At 28.6% G+C, this 27,653-nt stretch overlaps 1 protein-coding gene and 1 non-coding gene across 2 annotated transcripts; both read left to right on the top strand.

The window, feature by feature from the left end:
* The first annotated feature begins 376 nt into the window (after positions 1–376).
* LOC111032042 (ero1-like protein) lies at positions 377–24,094 on the top strand. Its single transcript, XM_022312215.1, has 11 exons — positions 377–858; positions 11,596–11,715; positions 11,780–11,863; positions 11,947–12,012; positions 12,317–12,393; positions 20,689–20,880; positions 20,935–20,981; positions 21,050–21,142; positions 21,254–21,515; positions 21,582–21,881; positions 22,553–24,094. Exons 1-11 carry the CDS (start codon positions 727–729, stop codon positions 22,602–22,604), a joined length of 1,425 nt encoding a protein of 474 aa, XP_022167907.1. The 5' UTR covers positions 377–726; the 3' UTR covers positions 22,605–24,094.
* Positions 24,095–25,858: 1,764 nt separating this feature from the next.
* Trnal-uag lies at positions 25,859–25,939 on the top strand. Its single transcript has one exon. It is a non-coding gene; the product is annotated as a tRNA-Leu (tRNA).
* The last annotated feature ends 1,714 nt before the right edge of the window (positions 25,940–27,653 follow it).

Here is a 27,653-nt window from a genome sequence, read left to right as displayed (position 1 = left end):
TCTTTACAAAAATTTAGGTTGAAGGGGGGAAGGATCACAACCCCTAACCCCGAAATTTGCAACGGGCTAACGGGCCTAAGTGCTTCATAGATGCAATGGACTACTTTGAGAATGCCTCTAATATCGCTGTAGTTACCATGTTAGTGTGTTACCATTTTCCCACTTTTTTATTAATGTCTGAATGTACCTTCTTGGTTGTACGATAATAAAAAAAAAATCTATAAATAGATATAGCCGTGATATCCATGATTGTAGACGTGTACATTATAATATTTGATAATAATTATGTAACCTATGACCACACTGGTTACTGGTAAGTCGTAATTCACTGACGTGTTTCCGTTGCCCGACAACGACAGTAAAGGTCCGTGTGCCTCATAGATTATAAACATAAATGATAACCGTGCTCAGTCCGCGTTGATAACGCCGATCGTGGCTGTTGTTGTTCCATTTGGGTACGATCCTGATTTTCGAATTTATCGACAACAAGTAACGGCAACACGATTATTTGGTGCTGCGAAACAGAGAACACCAAACGATCGCTGAAAACAAAGACATTACTCTCCGGACAATGATCGACGACGGACGTGCTACGACGTTACGCCGGTTGCCAAACAATAAAAGCTCATCAATCACCGGAAGTTAAGTTCACTGGCTCACTAGTGAGCAATAGAGGTCAGCGGTGGTGTGTCTTTCTGACCGATAACCATCAGCTCCGATGAGAAGATGTCGTCCCGCAGTGCTAACTGTTTGTTCATGTTGGTGGTCAACGTTTGTCTGTACATGAGCGTTGTGTGTTTCTTCTCGTCATCCAGTACGATTGTCAATAGTCGCATCGACAACAGTTGGCTCAATGAGGTGAGTTGTGCCCTGCACACTAGCCAAGTAACACTATAACCACAACACCCTTCTCAGAGAGTACATGTGAAAAATTAAATATTCCCTATAAGTTGCTCTCTTCCCCAATATGTTCTATGCAACTTGCAAAAGAGGAACCCGTTTTTTTTTCAAATTATATTTCAATTTTTAATTTATTAGGTACAAGTTTTTTTGTTTACTTCTTAGATATCTATTACCTATTCTTGTTTCATTGGGCTTTGTTCTGTACTGATACTATATATAATAAGTAGGTCATGCTTTATATCAAGTTTGTAATATATTGTATTCCAACATAACATATTATTGAATTTGATCAAAGGACAGTGTCTGTGTTGTCTCTTTTCAAATGATAATTCAGTATTTAATAGTTTTCTGTCATAAAAAACTATGAACTAATTTAAAATGCTTGAAATGTGTCCTAGTTAAAATATGCATACATACTGGAGAAAGTTATTAGTATGTAAACTGTGAAGTCAAAATTAGATACATTTAATGACTCATTTATTAGCCATTCTTACAATATTTTAATATTTATGAATAACATTTTTGAATTATATTCAAGCAATAGTAGGTATATTTTATAATTAGTATATTAAATGATAAGACATATTTACTCATATTTTTAAAATATATTTTTCTGAGAGATTTGGCCTATATTTTAAATCACACCATCAAAATATAAAGTTACTTAAATAGGAATAGACTAGCTTGCTCTAATTACTGAAGCATACCTACAATCATATTATGCATATTAAAGTTTAAGTTACTCATAAGTTGTTGAGTTTTTAAATGTAAATTATTAATAGTTTTATTCTTGATATTTGTTTTTTTCAATTGTTTGATTGACAAGTGTGTTTTTATTAGTTTTGATACTTTTATTATTTCATAATTATATTATCACGGTTTCATTATTTTTACAAAATATATGATACAGGTGTGTATACACTTGCAAGTTTTGAAAATTCATAATGATTATTAATAATTGTTATTTATATTAATTAATTAACCTGCTATTAATTGCGTCATAGTCAAAATGACCGGACTCTATTACATTTTTAATAACACATATACATTTTACTTTTCAATCATTGATACTCAATATATCTTTTAACAATAATACTATAACATTCTAAAAACATTTAATCAAATTGTATATATAGATTAAACTGATTAAAGGGTTATACTAAGATAAAAGTGGAATTTTATTATTTATTCATAATATTCTATGACCTACCCTGTAAATTTAAATTAATTTTGTACAGTCCTATTTTTTTCAATATTACCCATTTGGTGTTTAAGTAAGTAACTTTCTATAGTTACCTAATAGTTTTCATTTTTTTGTCATTCTATGCGGTATTAATTTGTTTTAATAAAATTATTTAGAAATTTAGAATGCATAAAACAACATTTATTATTCTTAAAAACTGTAACGCTGTCGAAAAGATTGTGATGTGACTAATGATTTAATATACACTGGGTTAAAATCATGTTTGTGAACCATACAATTAAATATAAGTCATTACATTTTGATAGTGAAATGACAATTTTCTTAGTTTATTTACTAAATTTCTGATGGACAGATTAGATCAGTGGGAGCTAGTCTGTGTTTTTTATAACACGTGAAAAGTGGTTTACACCCATATTTGTTATCAAGTCCTTAGAGAGGTAACTCCCTGAAAAAAATGATGGCCATGAGGCATCTTTTTTTCTCGAGAGACACTGATAACTGTACAACCAATTAGTTAGTAGTGATGATGTTTAGCGTAATTTCAAAATATATTAGGTATATTATGATTGTATTTTTTTCAAGTCATCGCTGTCTTTCATCATAGTGCAAAAAAAATGTATTCTTATGAGTTATGAATACATATCACATTATTTTTTATTCAGATATGCCACTGTAACACTTGAAAATACTGTTTTCACTTTTTAATCGAATCAATTTTTAAAAAAATATGTAATAATAATTAATGTCTGGGAAAAAGAATTAATTTATCATATACATAGTCATTACATACAGTATGTATATTAGATACAAATGCAATTCTTATATATATATATATTTTATAGTATCCATTACCAATCAGCTTACTCATTAGTCATTATTGTATTGTCGTCTTCAGATACACCTTTTAGCTTTTTGTGTGTAGTACCTATATTCAAACACAATCTCTTACTATTTAGTAATATGTATTTTCAAACAATGAATACGTAGCTGGACCACTGTTTAATATAATATTATTATTATCTGTATCATTAACCTCTTTTTTAGATAGGTTTTTTCTTGTACTTACTTAACATTGGTGTTTAATATAGACACAACTGCAAAAGAGATATGCTGATACTGACACAGGTGTTTGCTATTATTTTTAATAACAGAAAAAGTACTTCAATGAACAATATACAGTAGTTTTCCTTTTCGTTTATTTTCTTGGAGTAAATTTTGTTTAAATTATATTAAAAATATGTTAATATTTTTCTAGATGAACAGCAGTAAATTATTGCGATTTGCGACCATAATTCATCAATTTATTAACAATCTTGTTAGCAATTCATTAAAAACACTTATAAACATATTATGTACATTGTACACAGTAACATAAAATGTTATTGTTTTTCTCAATTATTCTTAAAAGTACTTGGCATTTTTACTTTTGACCCCCTAAAGTACCAACAACCACCTTCAAAATTTAAAATTGACTAAATGTTAGGAATCCCAAAAACACTATTGTGTGTTTAAAATAAAGTAAAAACAACACATTTATTGCTCCACTTAAAATCTAATATATGAGAGTAGCTAAATTTAAATTCTGAATATCTAATAAGCAGACATATTCAAAAATTTGGCTTCCTGGTGCTAATATTTTTCCGCCCCCAATACAAAAATTATTTGACTTTTTCCACCTACTAAGCGCGTTGCGGAGTTTGCTTTACGTTGACTACTCGTAATAACGACGTGTATGTTATCGTTATCCTTTCTGGTGCATTATTTATTTATTTATGTTGTTTATCAACGGGTATATACCCTTTTACAAATTATATGAAGGAAACATATCAGATAAAAACTTAAAACTAAATAAGTGTAGTAAAACCTAACAAAAACAGATAAAATAATATAAAATTAACTCTGAATTAAAAGTAATAAAAATATAAAATTATAGTTACATTATAAACCTTTTTTTTCCATATTAATCAATCAATATTTTTTAATAATAACAGATTTAGATTTAAAACAATTGCGTGAGAGAAAAAATATATCTAAATGTATACAAATTTTATTAGCTAAAATTAAAGCTCGAGGGGAAAAAGAATAGGCACCACTATTCGTTTTATAATGAGGAACTAAAAATAAATCTGAATTACGTGTAATTATATATGGAATTCGAAAGCTGATTTCAGACAACAATTCGGGACATACAATATTGTAATTAATAAGATCATAGACAAACATAGTATCAGTTAATTTCCGTCCAAGTGAAATAGAAACTAGGCGAATATAATCTTGAGTTAGATGGAAATGTTATCATTATAAATTAGTCACGAATACAAAGTAGGTGTATTTATCATAAACTAACTACAAAACAATAAATATTTATAGCTAACTGACATTATTTTTTTTACGAGCTTTAGAGGAACTTAATTGTCTATACTCAGTAGTAACATAATTTTAGCATCCTCTATTAATTTTAATCCTTATATTTAAGTTAACGGAATATTACATTTTATAGTCAATAACGTAAAAAAAATTATTATTTCTTACATTGATTCGCATATATTAATAAAATTGTGAGTTGAATTGTTCATATTATTATTATTTACCTACTTAACGTTTGTTCACCTTGTGATATTTATATTATGCATTGACGCAAATACAACATTCGGCATTCCGAAAAACATTTTGAGGACAATCATTCAATTTTCCGTAAAGCCTCGTAAACAATATCTTATAAATACTATTTATAATAAGAAGATGTTTAGAATTTTGTAGGTGGATTACATTACTTAAAAGGACGCGTCACCCGCATGTGTTGGCTCCGTCTAACAAATGTAAAACAAAGCAAAAACTGTTTCGTGCGGGAAAGAACCAAGAAAGCTACAGTTATAAGTACTTACAACTAAGAAACTAAATTTTCACCATGAATAGAGAAGAATATTAACTATGTCGTTGCGTTTTGAATTTTTTGATAAGACGAATGTATCTATGATACATAAGTTTAGGAAGCGTAAAAATATCAGATAGTTAAAAGTATTTTAACTTTTTTCTTATTAATGATATCAAACAAATAAAAACTCTATAACTACAGACTATGACATAGTCACTATGTGGTTCTATCCCGCGCAAAACAGTTTTTGCTACGTTATACATTTGTACCAAGACAGAGAGACAACATATTATGCGGGTGTACCTTCCTCTGAGTTCAATTTTAAAGTTTATACCAAACGGTAAATGAAGTTTTTTAAAAAAAGAAGTTCTGTAAACAATTTGAGAAATCACATTTTTTAATATTTTGTTTCAAACATGTTTTATACATGTATAAATTAAAACAACAAAAATGGTCGATAATTACGATTTATGGTGTTTAATTAATTTCCCTTTTTATTTTTAAAACTCGGAATTCCATTACATTATTATTTGTAAATAAAGTTTGTATTCGGGTACGTATTTTCAACTAGGTTATTAGTGTACATTTATATGTATACATATCAATTACAAGTATGTTGAGACATAAAAAAATATAATTATTTTTATTTATTGTAATTTATAAAAAATAATGTCAAAATGTCAATATCCCACTTAGAACGAGTATTTTTAATTATGGTACATATACAGCCATACAGGTACTTGCTATTTAATTACAAACATACCAATAATTTAATATTATTGCCTTTAAAATACTATACACATGTCAAAATGTCAAATGGAAATTAATAAAGAAAAAAACTAAACTAAAATTGTTTTAATAATATCATTCTTAAACAGTACAAAACAGAACTGTTTTAGTAGTCTTATGTTTCTGTATATTATCGTTCTAAAGCGATAACGTATTATGTAGGCCCTAAAAGTTAAAATTAAGGAAAACAATTTTAAATAAACTTAAAGTCTGCAGGGATGCAGGCACAACAGTATAATACTTATAAGCACAATAAGGGCGCTTCAGTTTAACTCGTAAAATATTTTGCTTAATATTGTACTCGACGCTCGATTCGTATGTAATTAACCGTACACTTAATAACATATTACAACTATTGGTATTTATGCATATGCATAATGGAAGTATGTTTTTTACGTTCTTACCTACTTAATATTATAACAGTAGGTAGTATACCTATGCTATGCGCACAGGTACAGGGGTCTCCAAACTTTTCACGCCGCTCGCTTTTTAATGGTCAAATGAGAGTATAAGACACGGTTTTGCAAAGTTACAATAAATATTCAAATTATTTCATTTTTGAAATGTTGTTCATATTATTCCAATTTGCAATTTTTTCTAGTCGCCTACAGAGAATTAAATACCAATTTCCGTGTTGTCAATATACTTTTCCCACTGATTTTTTTTTTGTTGCTTTTTCTTATATCTTACATTCATCAAGTTACTACATTTTAAATTTTTGATCGTTTTATTAAACTAAGTCATGAGTCATTTTTTGGAAACCCCTTTTAACAAATAATATTATACATAGTACATATAAGTACCTATCTATAGTAACCTACCTTTCCTATATATACTAAATAGTGTGGAACAGGGGTCACCAATTAATACTTTCCGTCAGCCACATTAAGAATTCGGAAAATTCTCGTGGGCCATAATAATGCAGGGTACATAATATTTATTATAATATGCCTATTGGCCAAAACTAATGTACAAAGATAAGAAATTATCGGCTTCTTTTCTCTTTGTTTGCGGGCCGGTTAAAATTCATCCGCGGGCCGCCATTTGGGAATCGCGGAAAAAAAAGTCCCGGAAAAAAAAGTCCCGGTAAAAAAGTCCCGGTAAAAAAAGTCCCACACTAGGAAAAAAAAGTCCCGATGAATATATAAATACATACAAAGTCATATAATATCATAAAAGATGTTAATTACTTACAATTTATTACAATAATAAATAGTCAATAATAAGTAAGTCAAATAAAAGTAAATAATAATAATACAATTAAAGTACCAATATAATTATAATAATAATGCTATAAAAATGTAATATTATAATTAGGTACACCTCTTTCTTATATTATGACTTACGGCTGTTAAAAAATCTAAAACACCGATATTGCCCGCTTGTATTTGTATACATAAATTTTGCAGCCGTTTTTCTACTGTCCGAGTTTGCCCTAGTTTTTTAACAGTTTTCGAATCTCCTACAGCATCTAAAGCTAATTTCGCTTCATCTGCGGAAATTTCCATTTTTATTTTCCTAATTAGTTTCCAAATAGTTGGATGTTTATGTCCACATAACTTTGAAAATCGGTTATTCCATCCTTCAGTCATATTGTTTGTTCGATGCCCCCCTACTCAAGTGGCATTATGTACATTCCACGAGGCAGGTGAAAATATAGGTGGAATTTTTCTAAAATGCAAGGTAGAAGCTGAACCTACACTCCTATAGGTACCATTTACATAATAAGAATCAAAATAAGTTAAAAGGTCTTCTGCATCTGGAGGCATATATATGTACAAGCATTTTATTCATTACACTTACACAGTTACACATTAAAATACAAAGCACAACTTACTATAGAACTGTACAAGTACCTACAAGAATAATATTTTTTTTTCGGGACTTTTTTTTCCTAGTGTGGGACTTTTTTTATCGGGACTTTTTTACCGGGACTTTTTTTTCTGGGACTTTTTTTACCGGGACTTTTTTTTCCGATTACCGCCATTTGGTGATCCCTGGTGTAGAATTACATATTATGTATATTTTATTGTTTTTGAATGGATAATAGTTTATAAATTCATAATGCACTATCACTATGTACACAATTACACATACCTATGTAGCTGGATAAGCACACACTGATTAATCAGGATTGAATTTTTATTTTATTTTATAATCATCAACACATTAAACAATTTATAAATGGTTTTAATATTAGAATGCCTATGTTACCCGATTAGCGAAATTCCAATATTAATCTTTAGATCATTTTTCATTTGTCACAAATATACAGACATGTAAGAAACATTTGTGAATATTCTCTTTATAGTATGAATACTGTATAGTAATATATATTATAATATTTATTATCTACTCGTTACTCTTATATCAGTGATTGCCGATTGGCACATTCATTAAAAAAACTAATTCGTTCACGTCCAGTTCTTGAAAAAGGAACTAGTTCACGTTCGTATTTTTTTTGTTCACAACTTGTTCACATTCACGTTCATTGAAAAAATTAATGCGTTTTGCGTTCACTAGGTCGTTAATTTATTTATCTTTTATTTTTTGTAATAAGAATTATAATAAAAATATATTATTATATAATATATTTAATCAATACTGTTAATACTTTAAACATATATTTATTAAATGGCAAATAAATGTACTGTGCGTCTTAAAAATGGTTCAAATTCATTGAAATATAAACGTCATTCGCGTTCACATTCAATTGAATGAAAACGAGTGACGTTCTCGTATCTTTCACTAAATATGAACGTAAACGTGTGTTTATGAACGACGTTCCTTCCAAACACTGACATATATAGGTAAATACTCTTGTGAGTTGTGACAGATTTTCTAACCCTCATCTGCTCATCCTGCAGCTTCCTATTCAAATTAACTTTTGAAATTTAAAACATAGATGAAGCTTAAGTAACTTAGAACATTGTTTAAGTATAGATTCGTAATATTTGGCACAAAATTAAGTCTTATAGTGCAAAGTCAAGAATCTAAAAACCCCAATTTTCTCAAAGTTAGGGAAAGTGGTTCTATATGCATGAAATGTTTAAATTGTCATTTCAATGTCACTGAATTGACGTCCACGACATAATAATTACATCAAAAATTAGGTGTCGACTACTGCAATTTATATTATGATTATTACTATTCATTTCAAAGTTACGAATGTTTAAATCGTTCAATAGTTGTACTTATATTGATTACGAATTGGGCCGTATAGGTTATAGATATTTCTATAACAACCATCTGAGCCAAGTTCCAGTATATTTTGTATTACATCCAAGCTCTTCGTAGGAAATTTGGTTAGAAACGCTAAATTTATTGGTAAGAAATAATTACTACATTTACCAAATTCATAGAGTAACATAAAAATAATTCTTAACCCTAAGCTCATCAGAGGTTCATAGATCTAACAAAATAAAATCTAAAACATGCATAATCCCTCCATTACCTCATAATATAATAACCCAACACAATACCCGCCTTGCCGAAACCAGCAAAAGGAATGATATCCAACAAAAACCAAACCGTAAAAACAGGGCCAAGTAACTTCCTCCCAAAAAGTCTGCCTATGAAAGTAGTGAAATCTACATAACGGCCATCTCTTTCTGTAGTCAATAACTTTAAACACAAATATATGCTCATGTGCAACACAACTTTTGTGATAATCAATAAAATTAAACGAGATTTGTTACTTGCATATTATGAATATATTGTTATATTCTGTGGTATTTGTTTATTATGGTTAATAATTAAAAAAGAAAAGACTTGACCGTAATGTAGATATATCACTACTTTGGTAGGGAGACTTTATTTTTGGGAGGAGGGTTCTAGAACCAGCTGGTACTTGGCTCTTTTTTCACTGTTAGTTTTTTGTTGGATATTTTATACAGTTTCCTCGTACAATGGAATTATTATTCATTAACCGTTACTTTTATTCTTGTTCTAACTATTTGTTGATATTCATTGTTTGCATAATATTTTATTAAGCACGGGGTGATTTATTAGCCGACAACCAAGTCTGCCATTCAGATTTCTAGAGTATTAAAACACTTATTCCATGATTAAATGTCAAACATGTAGATTGTTGGTTGAATCGTTATTTATTTATTGCTATTAGTAGTATTTATGTGTAATATTATCATGTGTATTTTAAAATATATTGTACGATGTATAATTATTAACTGTATGTATGTATAGTATGCTCGGCGGAGTCACAAAAGTTTGACAACTGTTTTCGCTGTAGTAACAATGGGGTAATGACACTTTTAACAATTGCCGCACACATATATATCATATACCCGATTTTCATGATTATTATTAATCCTTGTACTATTTGTTGAATGTATTGTGTATAATATAATATATAATGTAGGAATATAATATTATTAAAGTTTGTTAAGTGTGACCTGGTGTTGTCCTCAGTCACAAACCGTGTTCTAAGCACCGATCGGTGTCACTTGTTCCCAGATAGACGACCGTTGACCACCCGGGCTTTTAGTGACAAATCCTTGCTACATATACATGTATTCAAACCAACCGTACCCGGTGCAATTTGAATTGGCTCCCCAATACAGGTAGTCAATATTTTACCCTTACTAAGTACCTTTGAATTGGCTCCCAAGAATTTACTGTTGAATTGGATCCCTGCTGTTTTTTTTCAAAAATGTATTGGTTACCAAAATATTAATAATTTAAAATACGTATAATCCGTAATTCGTATATTTTACATTGTCACGCAAAATTAAATTAAAAAATTAAAAAAATAGACAATATTTTATCTAAGTACGTCATTATAAAATGTATGTAATTAAAAAATTTAAAAAACAGACAGTATTCTAGCAAAGTGCGTCATTATAAAATGTATACAAATTAATTAGTTAAATAAAAAATATTATATTAGACTATTTTTCGGGGTCTATACTCACAGGCCAATATTTGTATGTATTGAAACCTTGAACTTACACCAGTATCATATAAGTATACTTATTTCATTTTCTAAAAATTGTATTTTATCTTTAATTTCTTTTCTGTGTGGATTTATTGTATTGGAACTCCTTATAATAATTTTTGTATCAGATTGAATACTATATAATATATTTAGAAAGTTGAATATATTTGGATGTGGAGAATAAAATTGCGAATTAAACTTGAATTTATTAACTATAAAAATTAATTTTCCCTTTTTACTTAACATTTTCTCAACAGAATTCATTTTTACACACTCGCGTGAACACAGCGATCTACTAATAAAGCTTAATACATTGCTGTCGTGGTCATCAAATATTAACAATAAAATAAAAGTGTATAGGAGTCAATGATAATCGATTATTTTAGTAGATTACGACGATTAAGACGATAAGACTAAATTCAATAAATTTATAATATAAATAGTATTGGTATATCCAGCGGTACACTATATTATTTGAGTGCAAATTGCCAGGCTATATTAGGTAGACGTCGTAAAAGTATAAACGCCTATAATATGAGAACCCCTGGTTAAAAAATAATATTTAACAATTTAAGGAGCCAATTCAAATATACATTTTTCAGGAGCCAATTCAAGGATTAAATTTATATTTACCCGAAATTGGGAGCCAATTCAATGGTAGCTATCTCCTTTTGTAAAATACCAACTTAAATAACCTTTACCCAATGGCTTGTCGTCACAAGTTAATTAATAATAATATGTTTGAAAAATGTATAATACTACAATATTACAATATTATAATAGTGTACATATTGGATAGATGTTTATTAATTTATTTAAAGTATATCCACATAGTCAAAATAATAATTAATGTTATTGTTTGTTTTACAGTTAAAGGGGAATATCGACGAGACAAACAGCACAGTAGAAATCGTTGATAAATTTAATAACTATCAAATTTACCCTCGTATTGTCAGTATTGTTTCAAAAGATTATTTTAAATTTTTTAAGGTAAGAATTTTTTAATCTTTATTCACGGCCTTGGCTTATATTATACACTTATTTACGTGATTAGGTTAATCTACGTAGAACTTGCCCATTTTGGTCGGACGATAGCAAATGTGCTATGAGATATTGCCAAGTGGAATCCTGCCAGTTGGTAATAAATAATAATTATTTGATCTACTCATCATGTTAAACAACCAAATTTATTTATTTTGTATTTTATTGTTTTGTTTGTAGGATGATTTACCCATAGGCTTGAAAGGTAGTCATCATAGTTTAGTAGATGAAGATATGTCGATTAAGGTGAGTGTTTTGTAAACGTGATGAATTATTATTAAACTTTAAAGTATTTTTATTGTATTTAAAACAAAACATAAAAACGTATACACTAATATTTACTATATGTACTATATATTGCTATTTTCCTAGTGTGGCTGCAGCTGTTTCTGTTCTTCAACTTGGTCTCAATTTAACAATCATAATAAACGAATATACCGTGTAATCCATTCCACGTATTCCTTAAATTTAAAACACTTGATCCTTAATTGCGTGTGTTTTTAATTTTTATATTAAAATAATAATAATAAAACTATATTTGTCCGTACAGTATATGGAAGGACCACAACAACAAGAGTGTGAAGAGGCTATGCACGACGAATTGGGTTACATTAACACAACTATAAGGTCAGTTTCACACAATATACTAATACAAATACAGCGAAACCTGCCTTATCCGAACCCTTGACGGAATTCCCTTTTCTAAGCGGAAATGTATTATGGTCCTGGCAGATTTCTATAATTTAACATAGATATGGGATCCTTAATAGGATTAAACCCTTGATAAAACGGAACCTGTATAACGGAAAGCTATTTTAAAGCTATTTATTGGTCCCGCAAATCATACAATATACAATATACAATAATATACACGGAAAAACACATCATGAAATGAACAAAAATATTTTTGATACCCACATTTATTTTGCTACTAAACAATTATTAAGGTCAGCGATTAATACGTATTGATAGATTAGTACATTTTATCTTGAATCTACACATCAGTGCTTATAATTGTCACCGTAGTCGTAGTTTACCTGTCGTTTCGTATCGTTGTATTCAAAGATTTGTTTAAGTTTAGGCCTGTGATATGTAGCCTTTGATATTTTTCATTATTGGCCGGAAAATGTAACAACCTTATTTGTGCAGAATATTATAACTCTATACTACGGAATTTTCCTTTTTATTCAGTTGTAAGGAAACCTGCCTAAAACGGAAACTTTTATTGGTCCCGTGCAATTCCGCACATGACAGGTTTTACTGTACAAGTATTTCAGTACTTTTATTTACATTATATAATTGTAATGGAGACATGGAGTATAATGTTGTGTCCTAACTATAATGGAATCTGTAGCTTTCTGCGATTTTCGGTAATAAACTATCTGAGTATCTGAAATATCTCAGTTGGATACCAACTTGTAAATTAAGAAAAGTGCACTAGAATCAATTATACTAAATTCGAGGTATCTTGTTATGTCGAATTATTGTGTAATGTATAATAGACTTAGAAAACTCAGAACTAGTATAATTATTTCGATTTTGGAGATCCATATCACTTAATAGATTTCCCTGGAGTGGCTTTGTCGTGTCGAGAAGATAGATTATCTTACATCCTATGTATATAAAGTATAATATAAAATATTAGGTAGGTACTACAAGATATTTAACTTATGTTATGTTGAAATAATAACATTTTAAATATTATCTATAATTATTGCATTAGTTTGCAAAATATTAAGTTAAATATTGATTTTTTACTCAGTGCGGAGCAATAAATTTACTGATCTTACAATGTGTATTGTTTTTTTTGTATGTACATACGAGTCACGAATTTTCAAATGCTTTTACATTTAACTTTTAAGTTGGTTTCCGGTCAAAAATTGGATCTAGTTAATACTAAAAATGGTCCAATATTAAAATTCCAAGAATACTTTTCAAAAATAATCAGGTAAAACAAAAAAAAAACAATAAGGGAAAATGGTAATTTTTACACAAAACCAGGTATCAAAAAAATATCGATTTTCTAATTTTGTTGTAGTTTCGAAGCGAGAAGTCATTATAATACTTGAAATTTTAAACAAAAGTTTATATTACCATTTTCTGTACATGGTACAAATTTCAAAGGCATTTTAAATGTACTATATTTTTTAAACATAGTTAATAGATCTATATAAATTGTATGTCTTTGGGCTGTACAACTTTTTATTTCTAACCGATTTTACGTACCACTTCGTTTATTGCCGTATAGTAACGTAAATCAAATATTAAAAAATTATGGTAGTCTAATAAGATGTATAGGAGGTCGCTGTAATTAATGGTATTAGATTTTAGTATTAACAATAAAATAATATAAATTCGTAATAATTGTAAACAAAAAACGATTCTGAATGGAGACATACCGTCAGTCTAGGATATTTTATATTGTTATTACTTATATTATTAATACGGTAGCCGGTAAGTTGAATTAATATTGTTCATAATATAATGACTAACTGAAATCGTTATTCTGTGTATTACTATGTAATTTTGTCTAAATTGGAACTTATAATTATAAAAAAAGCTGTGTTTATGTTTATTTTTAATTTTTTTGGTTACAGAATTAACTACTTACGCGGGACCTTGTTTTAAATTTTCAATCCTTAGCTAAAAAAGTTGAACATTAAAAAAAAAAAAAACATTAAACATTTTAAACTACAAAATCATTTTTCAATTTTCAATTTGAGAAATTTTGTCAAAAATTTGAACTTTAAAAGGTTGTAAAACAAAAACGTGCATACATATTTTTAATATTTTTCGGCTGATATTGTAACAATATACCAAGAGTCTTGTATTAATTTTTCATTATTTTCGACCCAACCAATAAAATTATATGAACATTTATAGAAAAAAAAAATGAAAATTTAAAATGTCCGTAAACAGCTCAAAGTGAGTCAAAATATTTTAAACATTTATTAAGTATATGAATTGATGAAATAAACATATGGTGTACATTTCATGTGTCTACAGTTATTCGTTAATGAATTACAACAAAATAAGGAAATCGACACTTGAGAAATTGAGTGAATATCCAACTTTGTAAAAACTTCAAACGCTCATAAAAATTATATTTGACTTTCTGTTTAGGTTATAATCATGGTTTTTTTTAATAATCATTTGAGTTCAATATTTTTAACAAAATTCGTCGATTATGCAAAGTGTTTTGTATTTGAAAATATGTACATCCTAATAGGAAAACGATGGTTCAACTTTTGCAATTTTTAACATTTTGTTTTAACTATAAAGTACTAAATTAACAATTATACAAATCTAAAGACGATCGCAATGTATCTCCAACTAATCAGTTCGTTGTTCATTTTTTTGAGTCCTGGCAAGACACTACATTCGGTAATTGTTGGAGATAGATTAAGATGTTGTTATCGCTTGCATATATAAAAACATTGACATTTGGCGCAGGTGAAAAATACTTAAAAACTAATAGGTAAAACAATAGTTTCTGATGTAATAAAGTATTTAATAATTGATTGGCTATTATTTACATAAGTATTTAACGTTTACCACCTTTTCAAACAGATTCAACCATAAAACTGAAAGGAGCAATTCCACCCATAAGTATGAAATAATAAGAATATAATACCTATGTAAACTTAAAATGTAATATTATAAAATTAAAAAATATTCTACTAATTAAGCCTATATAATATATGAAATATATATACATATATTGTTCATTCAAATTCATTTTGTTCTATACCCATTATGCATAGTAATTTTTCAGAGTTATCTTTTTTCTTTGTTGATCCAATCTTGTAATAATATTTTTAATTTGATTTCATTGGAAAACAACAATTAGTGTGTTTGTAACTCAGATGTATTTATCATATTTTATTTCCGAAGACATTTCAATTTTTATAGGCAGTTTAATTAAAATATTACTATATCAGCATTAAGCACCTAAAACGTTTATTATCTTAAGGTTGTAAAATTAATTTATATCTATTAATTCTTCATTTTGTTTCATTCTAATAATATTATTTTGCCGACAAGGCAAAATTTAAGGAAATAAAAAATTTAAAAGATTCAGAATGTTTGCAAATTGATTTGAATAATATCCAAAATTAGTGTATTAAAAGCAAGGAATCTTTGAACCTAAATCAATGTATAAATGTTTAATTTTCATTACAAATAATCTTATCGTAGTAAACTATATTTTAAATGACCTAGCTGTACGAAAATTAAATACCGTTAATTATAATTAATTAATTAGTAACTATATTGACTCATTAAGTCATAAAAAAGGCATTTCCGAAATTAGGCTCATTAAAATGAACTTTTGGGGATTTCCAGGACGAGAATTATTATATTATTCGCATTGGTTCGTTCACATATAGTTGGATCTCTCATATGGCATTACAATTTTTTTTTTTTTGATTTTAAGCTTCGGCAACTGAGGCCATAAGCTGTAGGTTATGGTATTGTAGGGTTTGGGACTGTAGGAGGGGAACACGTGTGTGGGCATTATAATTCTTTAAGTGAATTACATACATCATCTACCTATCTACAATTCAAAATAATTTTCTTAGGTTTCTTTATTTAAAAGCCGTATCTAAAAAAATAGACATTCAGATTATAGGTACACGTGTTGAAGAATTTTTTTATTAGGTACCAAATCTTAAAGAAGTTTTTAGCCAAAATGAATCCCTGTTTCAATTATTAATCAATATCAAGGACTGCCTTGAAATTAGAATTGCCAATTTTTAATTTAAAAAATACCGGCCAAGGGTAACAAAAAAAGGGTAATCATTTTCTACGAATTTGTATTTATTATTATCTTTTACCTTACGTCAGTCGTCATTGTACACAAATACCTAGATACTCAGTAAGTATAACTGTATAAGTAACGTATGTATGCCATAATATATATAAATACTTACAAGTCACGGGTTAACACATGTAATAACTAGGATTTCAAAATTAAATCATTTGTCAAGATAATGAATAGCTCATTGATAAGAATCGAGGACACTAGTCTTAAAATCTAGATGTAATTTTTATTTCGAAAAACTTATAATTTTTGTGATTTGAGATTTGATTTCTTTAACCATTAATTATACCAAAAACAGTGGTAGCATTTAAGATAAATAATAATAAGATAAATTAAGTTAAGTTCCGACACTCTTTTGACGGATAACTTGTTGAAAAATTGTATTACTGATGTGTCTACGTCATATTTTAACAATTTAAGACTATGTTTTGCAGTACATGACAATTACAATTAGCTCTTATCACTAACGGTTTTTTTTTTAAAAGCAATTTTTCGAAAACAGAACAATTTTTTCTATAAATTACAGACGTGTTATCCGCTCCGAAATATCCGCTCTTGATATTTTGAAAATCTAAGCAGACATTTTCAATACCATCTCGTGAAATAGCGTTGAAAATTGATTTAGAAGTTTCATCAGACTCTTCATAAAAATCTAAAAGATAATCTTTAGCTCCTTTTGAGTCAAAAAATCTACTGCCAATAAAAATTTACGATTTCCTTTATTTAGTAGATAGGTATGAGTAAATAAAAAAACTGTAAAATAATTGGATATTTAAGTTTTTAAGTGGAACTTCAATTGCAAAAGGATAAAGTACATTTTGTACAAAAGTCTTAATGATCTGAATTTCTAGAAAGTATTTAACTTAATAAACCTTATTGGATAATGTGGCTATTATAATTATTATTATCATTATCACACATTATGCCCATAGGTGTGCGCAGACATAGATTTCGGGGGATGCCTACTATATTTTTGGGCCCTCTCTCAACAAGACATGTACATATTAATCAGTGGTATATTATATAATTAGCAGTACTAAGTTATATATTTCCTTGGGGCTTGGATCTAAATGATTGCACTGTTTATTTGTTATTACGAAACATGATTTATTTTTTAGGAAAAATGTAACTTTATTATAATAACATCAACTACTAAAATACGGGCCCTATGCATTGGGACTCAAACTTTAAGGCCCCAATTACTAAATATTGGGGGATGCCCAGGCACATCCAGCAACACCCCCCGTGCGCCTATGATTATACCTACTTACCTACATCTGTTTCTTTACAGGTGTGAACCTAAAAAATCTGAAACATGGGAATGCTTTCTGAATTTTTGCGAATGGTTTTTTTTTTTTTTCATTTATTAATTATAATTGTTTCAACAAAATGTTTGTTTTTACAATTTTTTTTTTATACATTTACATTATTCATACATTTCTTAAAAAGCTAGAGTAATACAATTTGTACATTTTTTTTTTTTTTTCAAATGAATTTAACTTATGAGTTGATTAGTTGTTTAGTTTTGTTCTGATGAAACCGATGATGAAGATGATTCAGGAGGTAGCAGGATATCTTGAGGTAGCCGTGGCTTTAGTCTGCGGTTTTTAGTTTTTTCCCAATCTTGAAGTGAAGTGCGCCTTCTGTTGTTTTTAGTTTCGTGCGAAAATTTTTAAATTGTTCAATTATCCATGTTTTTATGTAAGGTATTCCAGTGTCATTATGGAGTTGTGTGTTTCGCATGAACCATGGGGCTTTAAGAGCTATTCTGAGAAATTTATTTTGTATCGTTTGTAATTTTTTAATTTTTGTTTGGGATGCGGCTGCCCATATTGGGCATGCATATGTAATTATAGTGGTCTTATTATTGATGTGTATATTAGAAGTGAGCATTTAATTTGAAGTGTTGAGCTGTAATTTATTAGGGGGTATAAGATTTTCAAGCGTGTATAGGATTGGTTTAATTTTTTATTTATATGCATTTTCCATGTTAATTTTTCATCAAGGTGTACTCCAAGATATTTAATAGATTGATCCTTTTTATTCCATAGTATAGGCTAGTTTTTGATTTTTAATTGGGTTGGATTTGAGTATCTTTTTAGGCTAAATATTTTAGCTTCGCTCTTAGTTGGGTTAAGAGCGAGTTTCCATCTTGTAAACCAGTCTGAGATTTGATCTAACGAAATTTGTAGATCTGTTATTGAATTTTCAAGATTTTTATGTTGTGTTAAGATAACAGTATCATCTGCGTACATTGCTAATTGGCATTTTTGTGGAACTGGGATATCGTAGCAAAAAATATTAAACAAGGTGGGCCCAAGAACCGACCCCTGTGGGACTCCTGCTTTTATTGGATATTCTTCAGAGGTATCAGTATCTATCCTTACTTTGAACGTGCGATTTGTGATAAATGAGGTTATTATATTATATAGATAGGTTAGCATTTTTAGTTTTGTTAATTTTTACATAAGACCTTGGTGCCAGACCTTGTCGAAGGCCTGTGCGACATCAAGAAAGGCAGTGGTTGTGTATTTTTTATTTTCAAATCCATCTACTATTATTTCTGAGATTCGCTGAAGTTGATGACATGTGGAGTGGTGAGGTTTGAAGCCGAATTGGTGATGTGGGATAATTTTTAGGTATGGTTTCATTCTGTGTAGCATTATCCTTTCTAATAGTTTGGAGAGGGTAGGTAGCAGACTAATTGGTCTATAGCTTTCCGGTAAACTGTTTGGTTTCCCAGGTTTGTGTATAGGAATGATAATTGCTTGTTTCCAGGTGTTTGGAAAATATCCTTTTCTTAAAATGGAGTTTAAAAGACTGGCTAAGAACGCAAGTGCTTTTGGGGTAAGGTTTTTGAGAATTTTATTGTTAATAAGGTCGTGTCCAGGACTTTTTTATTTGCAAGTCTATTATCTGTTTTATTTCCTGAGGACTGCATGGCTGGATAGTATTTGTTTCTGTGGAATAAATATTTGGAGAGTCTATTTCCTGTGTTATATCTTTGGTAGTAGCTTCAGTTGTAAAACAATTTTCAAAGTGCTGGGCAAAAATTTTGCATTTGTCAATGTTTGTTTCGAATTTTGTTATTCCAACTTTGAGGGTAGGAATAGTGTCTCTTTGTTTGAGTATTCTTTTTGTAGCGGTTCATAGGCGGCGTCATTTGGATTCAGTTTTGATAGATATGTTTTGTAGGATTTAAATCTATTGTTATCAATTTCCCATTTGACTCTTCGTGTTAATTGGTTTAATCGTTTTTTAATTTCTATTGTTCTCGTTCTTTGCCATGCGAATGGTTAAATATATAGATCAAATATACAATATTCATTTTTAGTCTTTTACATGGGCGCCCATAGGTAACACTTTAAGGGGGGTCAAAATAAAAAATTTCGGTAATAAGGTAATATTGTGGTGATATTTAAACAATGTAATAACTAATAACAAATTATTAAAAATAAGATTATATTATATTCTGCCATGAAAAACAAGTATAATGTTTACTTTAACAATTTTGAGACTGTGTACTTAAATTAAGTACAATTTTTTTAAAAATAAATTTTATAGAGTGATCGACCCCCTCTCTCACCCCTCCTTGCTTGAAGAAATTTGATAAAATGTTGTTTTATATTCACCCCAAATAGTCAGACACCCTATAGTCTCATACAGTCCATAGCAGGTAATACATATTGTGATTTATATTTCCACGTTCTGAAGCTTATGTATTTTAGTCCTATATGTGAATATACCTGCAGTTAATTAATTTGTTTTTTTTGTTTTATGTGTTAATCTCATTAATTTCCTAATAAAATGTGAATTATTGACTGAACTTGCCTTCCTGTTAATTAAGAAATATAGTACAAGATGTATACCATGTGTATTTGTGATATTACTATTTATAATATTCTAATAATTTCATACTGTTGTATAATGGTATAATGATGATTGCCTACGGCTGTTCAGTGCCTAAGTGGATATATTATACTTAAACATTTAATTAATAGACAATTATACCTAAAATAGGTACTAATAGTATCAACTATAAATGCTATTTAAATCTATTGGCATATTAATTTAAATGTAATTTACTTTGCCAAATACAGTGCTGCAGCTATGGAGGATTTTGCTCTCTGGCAGGCCCACGACGATATACAAGACATGTACTGTACTCTGCCTGACGATGATGGGGAAGCTGAGTACGTTGACCTATCTCTAAACCCTGAACGATATACTGGATACAAAGGACCTTCGGCTAATCGTGTGTGGAATACAATTTACATGGAAAACTGTTTCAGGTAAATATTGTTGATTAATTTTGGTGCAATTTTAATCGATATTAATTTCTTTAGGCCAAAAAATTTATTTGGAGTCTACATGATATCATCAAAGCTGACTGGTAAACACTGAAATATTTGTAATCTAGATTTATCTCAAATTAAATTATGTACAAAAAATTGATTACAGGAATGTGTTTGGAAAAACGAGCATTTTATCGAGCCATTTCTGGCCTTCATACAAGTATTAATATCCATCTTAGCGCTCAATATCTATTATCAGGTTTGTTCATAAATATAAATATTTATTTAGTTCTATAAAAAATATATTTATACATTTTAAATATTTATTAATTTTTATATAAAATACATTTAATATTACAATTCTTAATAGATAAAGGATCGACATTTTTGAACCCATGTGGCACTGGCTTCTGGGGTCCAAATGCTGAGGAATTTGAACGTAAGTTTGGCCCAAAGTACACTAAAGGTGAGGGTACACAGTGGCTTAGAAATTTATACTTCTTGTATCTCGTTGAACTGAGAGCATTACAAAAAGCTGCACCTTTACTCAAACAAGTAGAGTATTATACAGGAAATGATAAAGAGGATGAAGCCACTCGACTTGCTGTCCACAATTTCTTAGGCATTATCAAGTTAGATTTTTTGATTATTTATATTGTTTTTGTACATTTTTATATTTAGCTGGTGTTTTTTTCTAGGAAATTCCCTCAACAATTTAATGAGCACACCATGTTTTTGGGTGGACAACAGGCACAAAAGTTAAAAGAAGAGTTTCGTCTTCATTTCCGTAATGTATCAACTATTATGGATTGTGTGGGATGTGATAAATGCAGACTATGGGGAAAACTGCAAGTACAAGGATTGGGAACAGCACTGAAAATATTATTTTCAAACAAAGCTCGGACCAATGGATATAATGAATTATCTACCACTGTTAACAAACACACATTGCAATTGGAACGTAGTGAAATTGTTGCTCTCTTTAATGCGTTTGGAAGGTGAGGAAAATTGTCTTAAATATCAATATATTTGTTATAATATTATATATATATTTTAATACAGAATATTTAATTCTATAAATTATAACTAGCGTTTGGATGTTATACTCATATTTTTTTTTAATGATTGTTGTATTGGTGTTTTTTTAATGTGGTCTTTAAGAGTTTTGTCTTATACAATGTGTTATATCAACATATTTAAAATATTTGAAACATTTAAACTAATTTGTGTATTGTATAATGACTGCTGAATGGATACAGTTTATTTAATCTTGTACCTAATGTTTATTTTATTGATTCGATACGGATAAGATATGACTTTTTCTAGACTTGTAGTAGTTAAATGAATACACTATCTAAAAGTATTCATTAGTCTTACATAGACTTTTCAAACTTTTTAATATTATTTGGAATTATAGTTTAATTTATTTGTTAGAAAAATTGTCATGGTGATCTAGTTAAGGAATTGGAGAATATACTTTTAACTTGCAGTAATTATATGTATAACATATAAATTCATTACTATAGTATGTCATAGTAGTGCTTTTTACAACTCTTTTTTAGTCCTTATTAAGTTTTTTAGAGCTACATATCTGAACCCTAGTTACAAAATGTATTATGTCTTAAGTATGTTAATATTTTAATATTATACAAATCTAATGTTATTTTAGGTTATCTACAAGTATATATGAAATAGAAAAATTTCGGAAGCTCCTGAGGTAAACAAATTGCAATTGTATATGAAAAACATCACTACTCATTTTGATTTACTACAGATATACAATTCATTGTTATCACTACATTCCTTCCTCACTTCTCTTTTATAAGTTTTATATAACTGTAAGTACGTGATCTGTAAGTAATTTTATGTTAAACCATCAAGTAGTCATACATTTAACTGAATTGACAGATAAAAAGCCTCTTGGTGGTATTTAATTTATTTTAATGTTTTTTTTTCTGATTGACTAAGTATTTTAACTGACAGTCAAAAAAAATCTGTTTTAAAAGCTCTCTACGTAAGAACGATAAAATATGTACTAATAAAATTTATTAATTTATTGAAGAATACCAATGTTTGTATTACAAACATTGTTTGGTTAAACTTTTTTATAGTCTAGTCCTTTTAGTGTATTTTTTTCAAATGTCTATGTTTTTTTGTTTTATGTCTAAAGTGGTAAATTTATGTTTGTATAATTGTTGTTATTTATATTTTTTACATGGTTTTTATGTTGTCTTATTTGTTGTGTTTATTTAATCTCAAACTTTAATCTACAAGTTAAATCAACTATAGTATATCTACTACCCATGCACAAATTATTTTTATATTTATATTAACGGTGTGAGGTCGTGTGTAATTTTTAACTTAGAACATTACAATATATTTGTCATTCTAAAAATAATTGTTAAAACTATCAAGAGCTCAAAATGGGTTTTTTTTATATAATAGATATACATTTGATATAAAATAGAATATGTATAAATAGTGGCTACTGTGATAAGGTGTGAAAGGTCTGAACAAATTAATCATAATAATGTATTATGTTTAGTCTAGATTCATATAGAATTTGTGTGTTGTTGATGTGTATGTATGTGTTATGTATCTATGTATTTATTTATTTATTTATTTATTTATTTAATTTAATATAATTAAGTTGATAATTCATGTAAAAATATGTCAGATGACTAACTGATACATACTGTTATAAATCCTGTTAATTACTAAAATATTAATACTGTATTAATAAAATACTCAAGTCTATTAGAAAAAACCATTTAAAACTTAACAAAGTGTGAAATTATCTAATTAATATTATACACCATGGTTTATTGTTAGTTGTTGTATTTGTGTACAAATTGCATTTGATTTTTATTTGAAATTTACTGATGCAGACCATGCATTCTGTTGAACCTTGATTTAATCCTCAGGACATACAGTGGATAAAAGTACCACAAATTTGGTATAGAACCCAAAATCTAAAATATTATTTAAAATTGTTTCAATTTTTCTTATTCTATATTGTAGGTACAGTAGGATGGCAATAATACATCTAGGTGAACAGTATTAATAATCCTGGATACAAAGTCACCTGCAAAAAAAATATATAACTTATACTACTAAGGAAACTTTCCTTAGTGAAATAAATTCCCCAATTTTAATTATTAAATGTGTGATGGAGTATGTTGTAGCAAGTCATATTGATTCGCTTAAAACAGAGCTAAAAATCTAATGAGTGAACTAAGAATGTGAATATGTTGTTTAAAAAAAGGTCATAGTGAATTTAGGAATGTGGAGGCCCTCAATCCACCAATCATAGTTTTAAGCGGGTAGCTATTATTTTTCAATTCACAAATCTAATATAGTAATATATTTGTGGGATTGAATTTAATGTAATAATTGGCAGGTATATTAAAATTTTCTGAAAAATAATAAACAAAAAAAAAAATATATAATAAATCAAGAATAGTTATTTACCTTTATTAAATATTATATTTAGATTATATTTTACAACCTTATGATTTACGTATTAATATATAATATATTATATTAAATTTTATAATATGTACTGGTCTTTTGTTGTTCTGTACCTACTAATATCTTTTCTCATAATATTAATACTTCAAGATTTCGACATCTCAAAATGTTGAACCGCTTAAGAAAAATCTATTTCTATTGATTAGAACTCAGATTTATATGCATTTGCATATTTATTCTGGTTGATTGTATGATATGCTAAGAGAGCACTGAATTTGTTTCATGACAACAATTTAAACTAACTATAAAATGTATGGTGCATATCTTTCACATTTCGACATTTTTCAAATTTTTTTTTTTATGGCTTATTTAAAGATTTTTATAACATATTTCATCTTTTAGTGCATGTTTTGGTGTTTTTTTGTTTTATTAGGTTCTTCATAAACGTGGTTACAGCTTCTCAGTCCAACCATGAACCAAATATAATTTATCAATAAAGACTGAAATTGTATGCACTAAATATGATACAGATAACAGATAGGCATGGTAAATTGGTAAAAATCACAAAATATCCAACAATATGCTCAACAACTTTCAAAATAAGCAGTACGCTTATGATTAAAAAAATTACCTAATGAACATTGATACAACAAAAAAGCAAAACAGGTACAAACAAAGGTCTATCATAAGCTTGTAGCAGCCATGTAATTATTTCTTTTCTTTAATGGCAATAAAAGCAAACCATAATATTTTTCTTCGAAATATTATTTTCGATTCTCAAAAAATTTTCAGTGTTGATTAACAAAATAAAAATATATACCTTCATCAGTGATCGGTCATTAATATGCAAAATAATACTTTATCTATGAAATCAGTTTAATTTTAAACGCCAGCATTTTAACTTCTCATAGTCGTGCAGTGTGAATAAGGCTCCCTGCAGGAGCTGGTAACTCAGTAGTTTGAAAAATACCTATGTATAATTCCGGTCTCTATACCCAATCATCAATTTTGTTTCAAGATAGGTATTTAATTAGTATTGTTATCATTGAATATCAATATTATTTTTAACATGGCTAAATAACTATTATTAGCCATGTTTTTTAGCTTTTTATATTTTAGGTTTCGTACCTGGGAGCCTAGGAAGGTTGGCCACTCCATCCCCTCCCCTCCACATGCGCACGCATATGTATATTATATTTAAACACAATTAAAAGCTCATACGAATTTACCACCTCATCACCTGGGTGAGGAATTTCCTATTATGCCCACCCTTAAATGTGGGCCTGACTAAACCCTATTAATTTCGAGACAGTTTGGTGCCACAATGTGATAATGATTTTATCGCCACCTTCGTCACCCTAAACGATATCTATGAAGCCATAAAATACTAATCATCATTCATCACTACTTCTCGTATTATTGAATAATGAATTAGGTATTTAAAGTTACAATATTGTTAGTGTTATAACGAAAGTACCTCTGTTTTGGCGAAAATTTTTACTGAGGTAGCGTGGCCGAGCGGTCTAAGGCGCTGGTTTTAGGCACCAGTCTCTCTGAGGCGTGGGTTCGAATCCCACCGCTGCCAATATGTATCGATTTTTTTATGCATTTCAAATTTTTTGCAAACTGCTTCTGACTATTATTATTGCACATGTTTATTCTACTTCAAAATATAACTAAAAACATGAAAAATATTTAGAATTTTAAAAATCTATTAAATAATAAACAATGATTGGCGCTTTGTGGCAAAGGGCATTCCAGCACCCGCAGAGGGTGGCAAGGTGGCCATTGTCTCCCCTGGGAATTTTTAATTGACTTTATACTTAAATATAAAATCACTATAACTAATGATAGGTACATTTTAACTTATAAGACATTTTTACTTGCGTTTGCTTCATGGATACTTACTTAGAAAGTTTTATCCGTCGAATCAAAAAATAATTGTATAATTTTCCTTTAAAAATATTGTCTAAAATGCCCATGTAAAAGTTCTAAATGTGGAGAATATTTGTTTAGAAAAGTGAAAATATTTTGACTGAAAATGAGAATTCCTCATTTTCCAGGAACTTCACGCGTAAACGCGGCAGCCGCGCATCTACCATTATTTCTAAAATATATTATAAAAACTAACCGGATAACTCGCCTATATTTGATTCTACCACGAGTAATTTCGAATCCAAAGATACCGAGCTCAAAATAGATATGGACATCAAAGTATCAAACACTGTATTATAATATCAACTGTAAATAACTGTGCACATATGAAATACTTAAGAAAACTTATAAAAAACGAAAATATCATATGCCTAAGCCTAAGAATAGCTCAACATAAGTCAAAATATTTTGAAAATTGTATGTTGATAGAAACAAACATTCATTAGAAATTGTATTTATGTACAGTAATTTTTTTAGAGTTATATCAAAAACCAAAACTGATTTTGTGTAAAAATTCTCGTTTTTCCTTAATATTAATTTGGTATTTTAGGGCGTTTTTAGGGGAGCGCAGTGGGCAAGTAAAAATCACTTTTAAAGATAAGATTATCTTTAATTGTGGTGATAGTAATACCTTCATAATATCACTTATTATACGTCCAGATTTCCAGAACAACCCTTTTTACTCGGTTGGGTTTTTATATTGGACTAATTTTATCTATTATCAAATTTAAAAATAATAATATTTAACCCTATAGGGTCTGCCGCCTAGGCTTTTTTGATATTTGTATTCTAAAACATAAGTATTTTAACTGCAGAGCACACAAAAAAATTAGCAATCAATTTCTTCAACCACATCAATAAATTCTACACGCGGTATAACCTAACCTCACAGTGGGAAATTTTACAGACAAAATGATCTACCTTCTGTACGCCACCGACTCAAGCGTGAACTCGACCTTTAATATAATACTATTATTACTTTCTTAATTTTAAAAACTTTATAACGTAGTATTTTAATTTAATTTTAATGTTATAGTTAAGTACAACTGTACAAAGTGTATGTACTGTAGTCAAACAAGGTATATAATAAAGGGTAATATAGTTAATTAAGGTTATAGGTAAATAAAATAAGCATATTTATTTGCAGTGCCTATATAGGTGTTATGAACTATAAATTCAATTGAAAATTGGACGTTTTTAGTTGGGTACACTTTTTTATGATTTTCATTTTTTATTATACATCATGCACTATAAGCTATAACCTATGTATGTAAAATATATGTGTTATTATTCTATATATACGTTCGTTAATCGTTATAATATGTTAAAATAAATATGAACTTTGTGCACTTGAATGACGTAAC

The sequence above is a fragment of the Myzus persicae genome, unplaced genomic scaffold (genome assembly GCF_001856785.1).
Source record: "Myzus persicae strain clone G006 unplaced genomic scaffold, MPER_G0061.0, whole genome shotgun sequence".
Lineage (NCBI taxonomy): Eukaryota > Metazoa > Arthropoda > Insecta > Hemiptera > Aphididae > Myzus > Myzus persicae.
The sequence above is the reverse complement of the archived record's forward strand: the minus strand, read 5'-3'. Positions and strand labels throughout refer to the sequence as shown.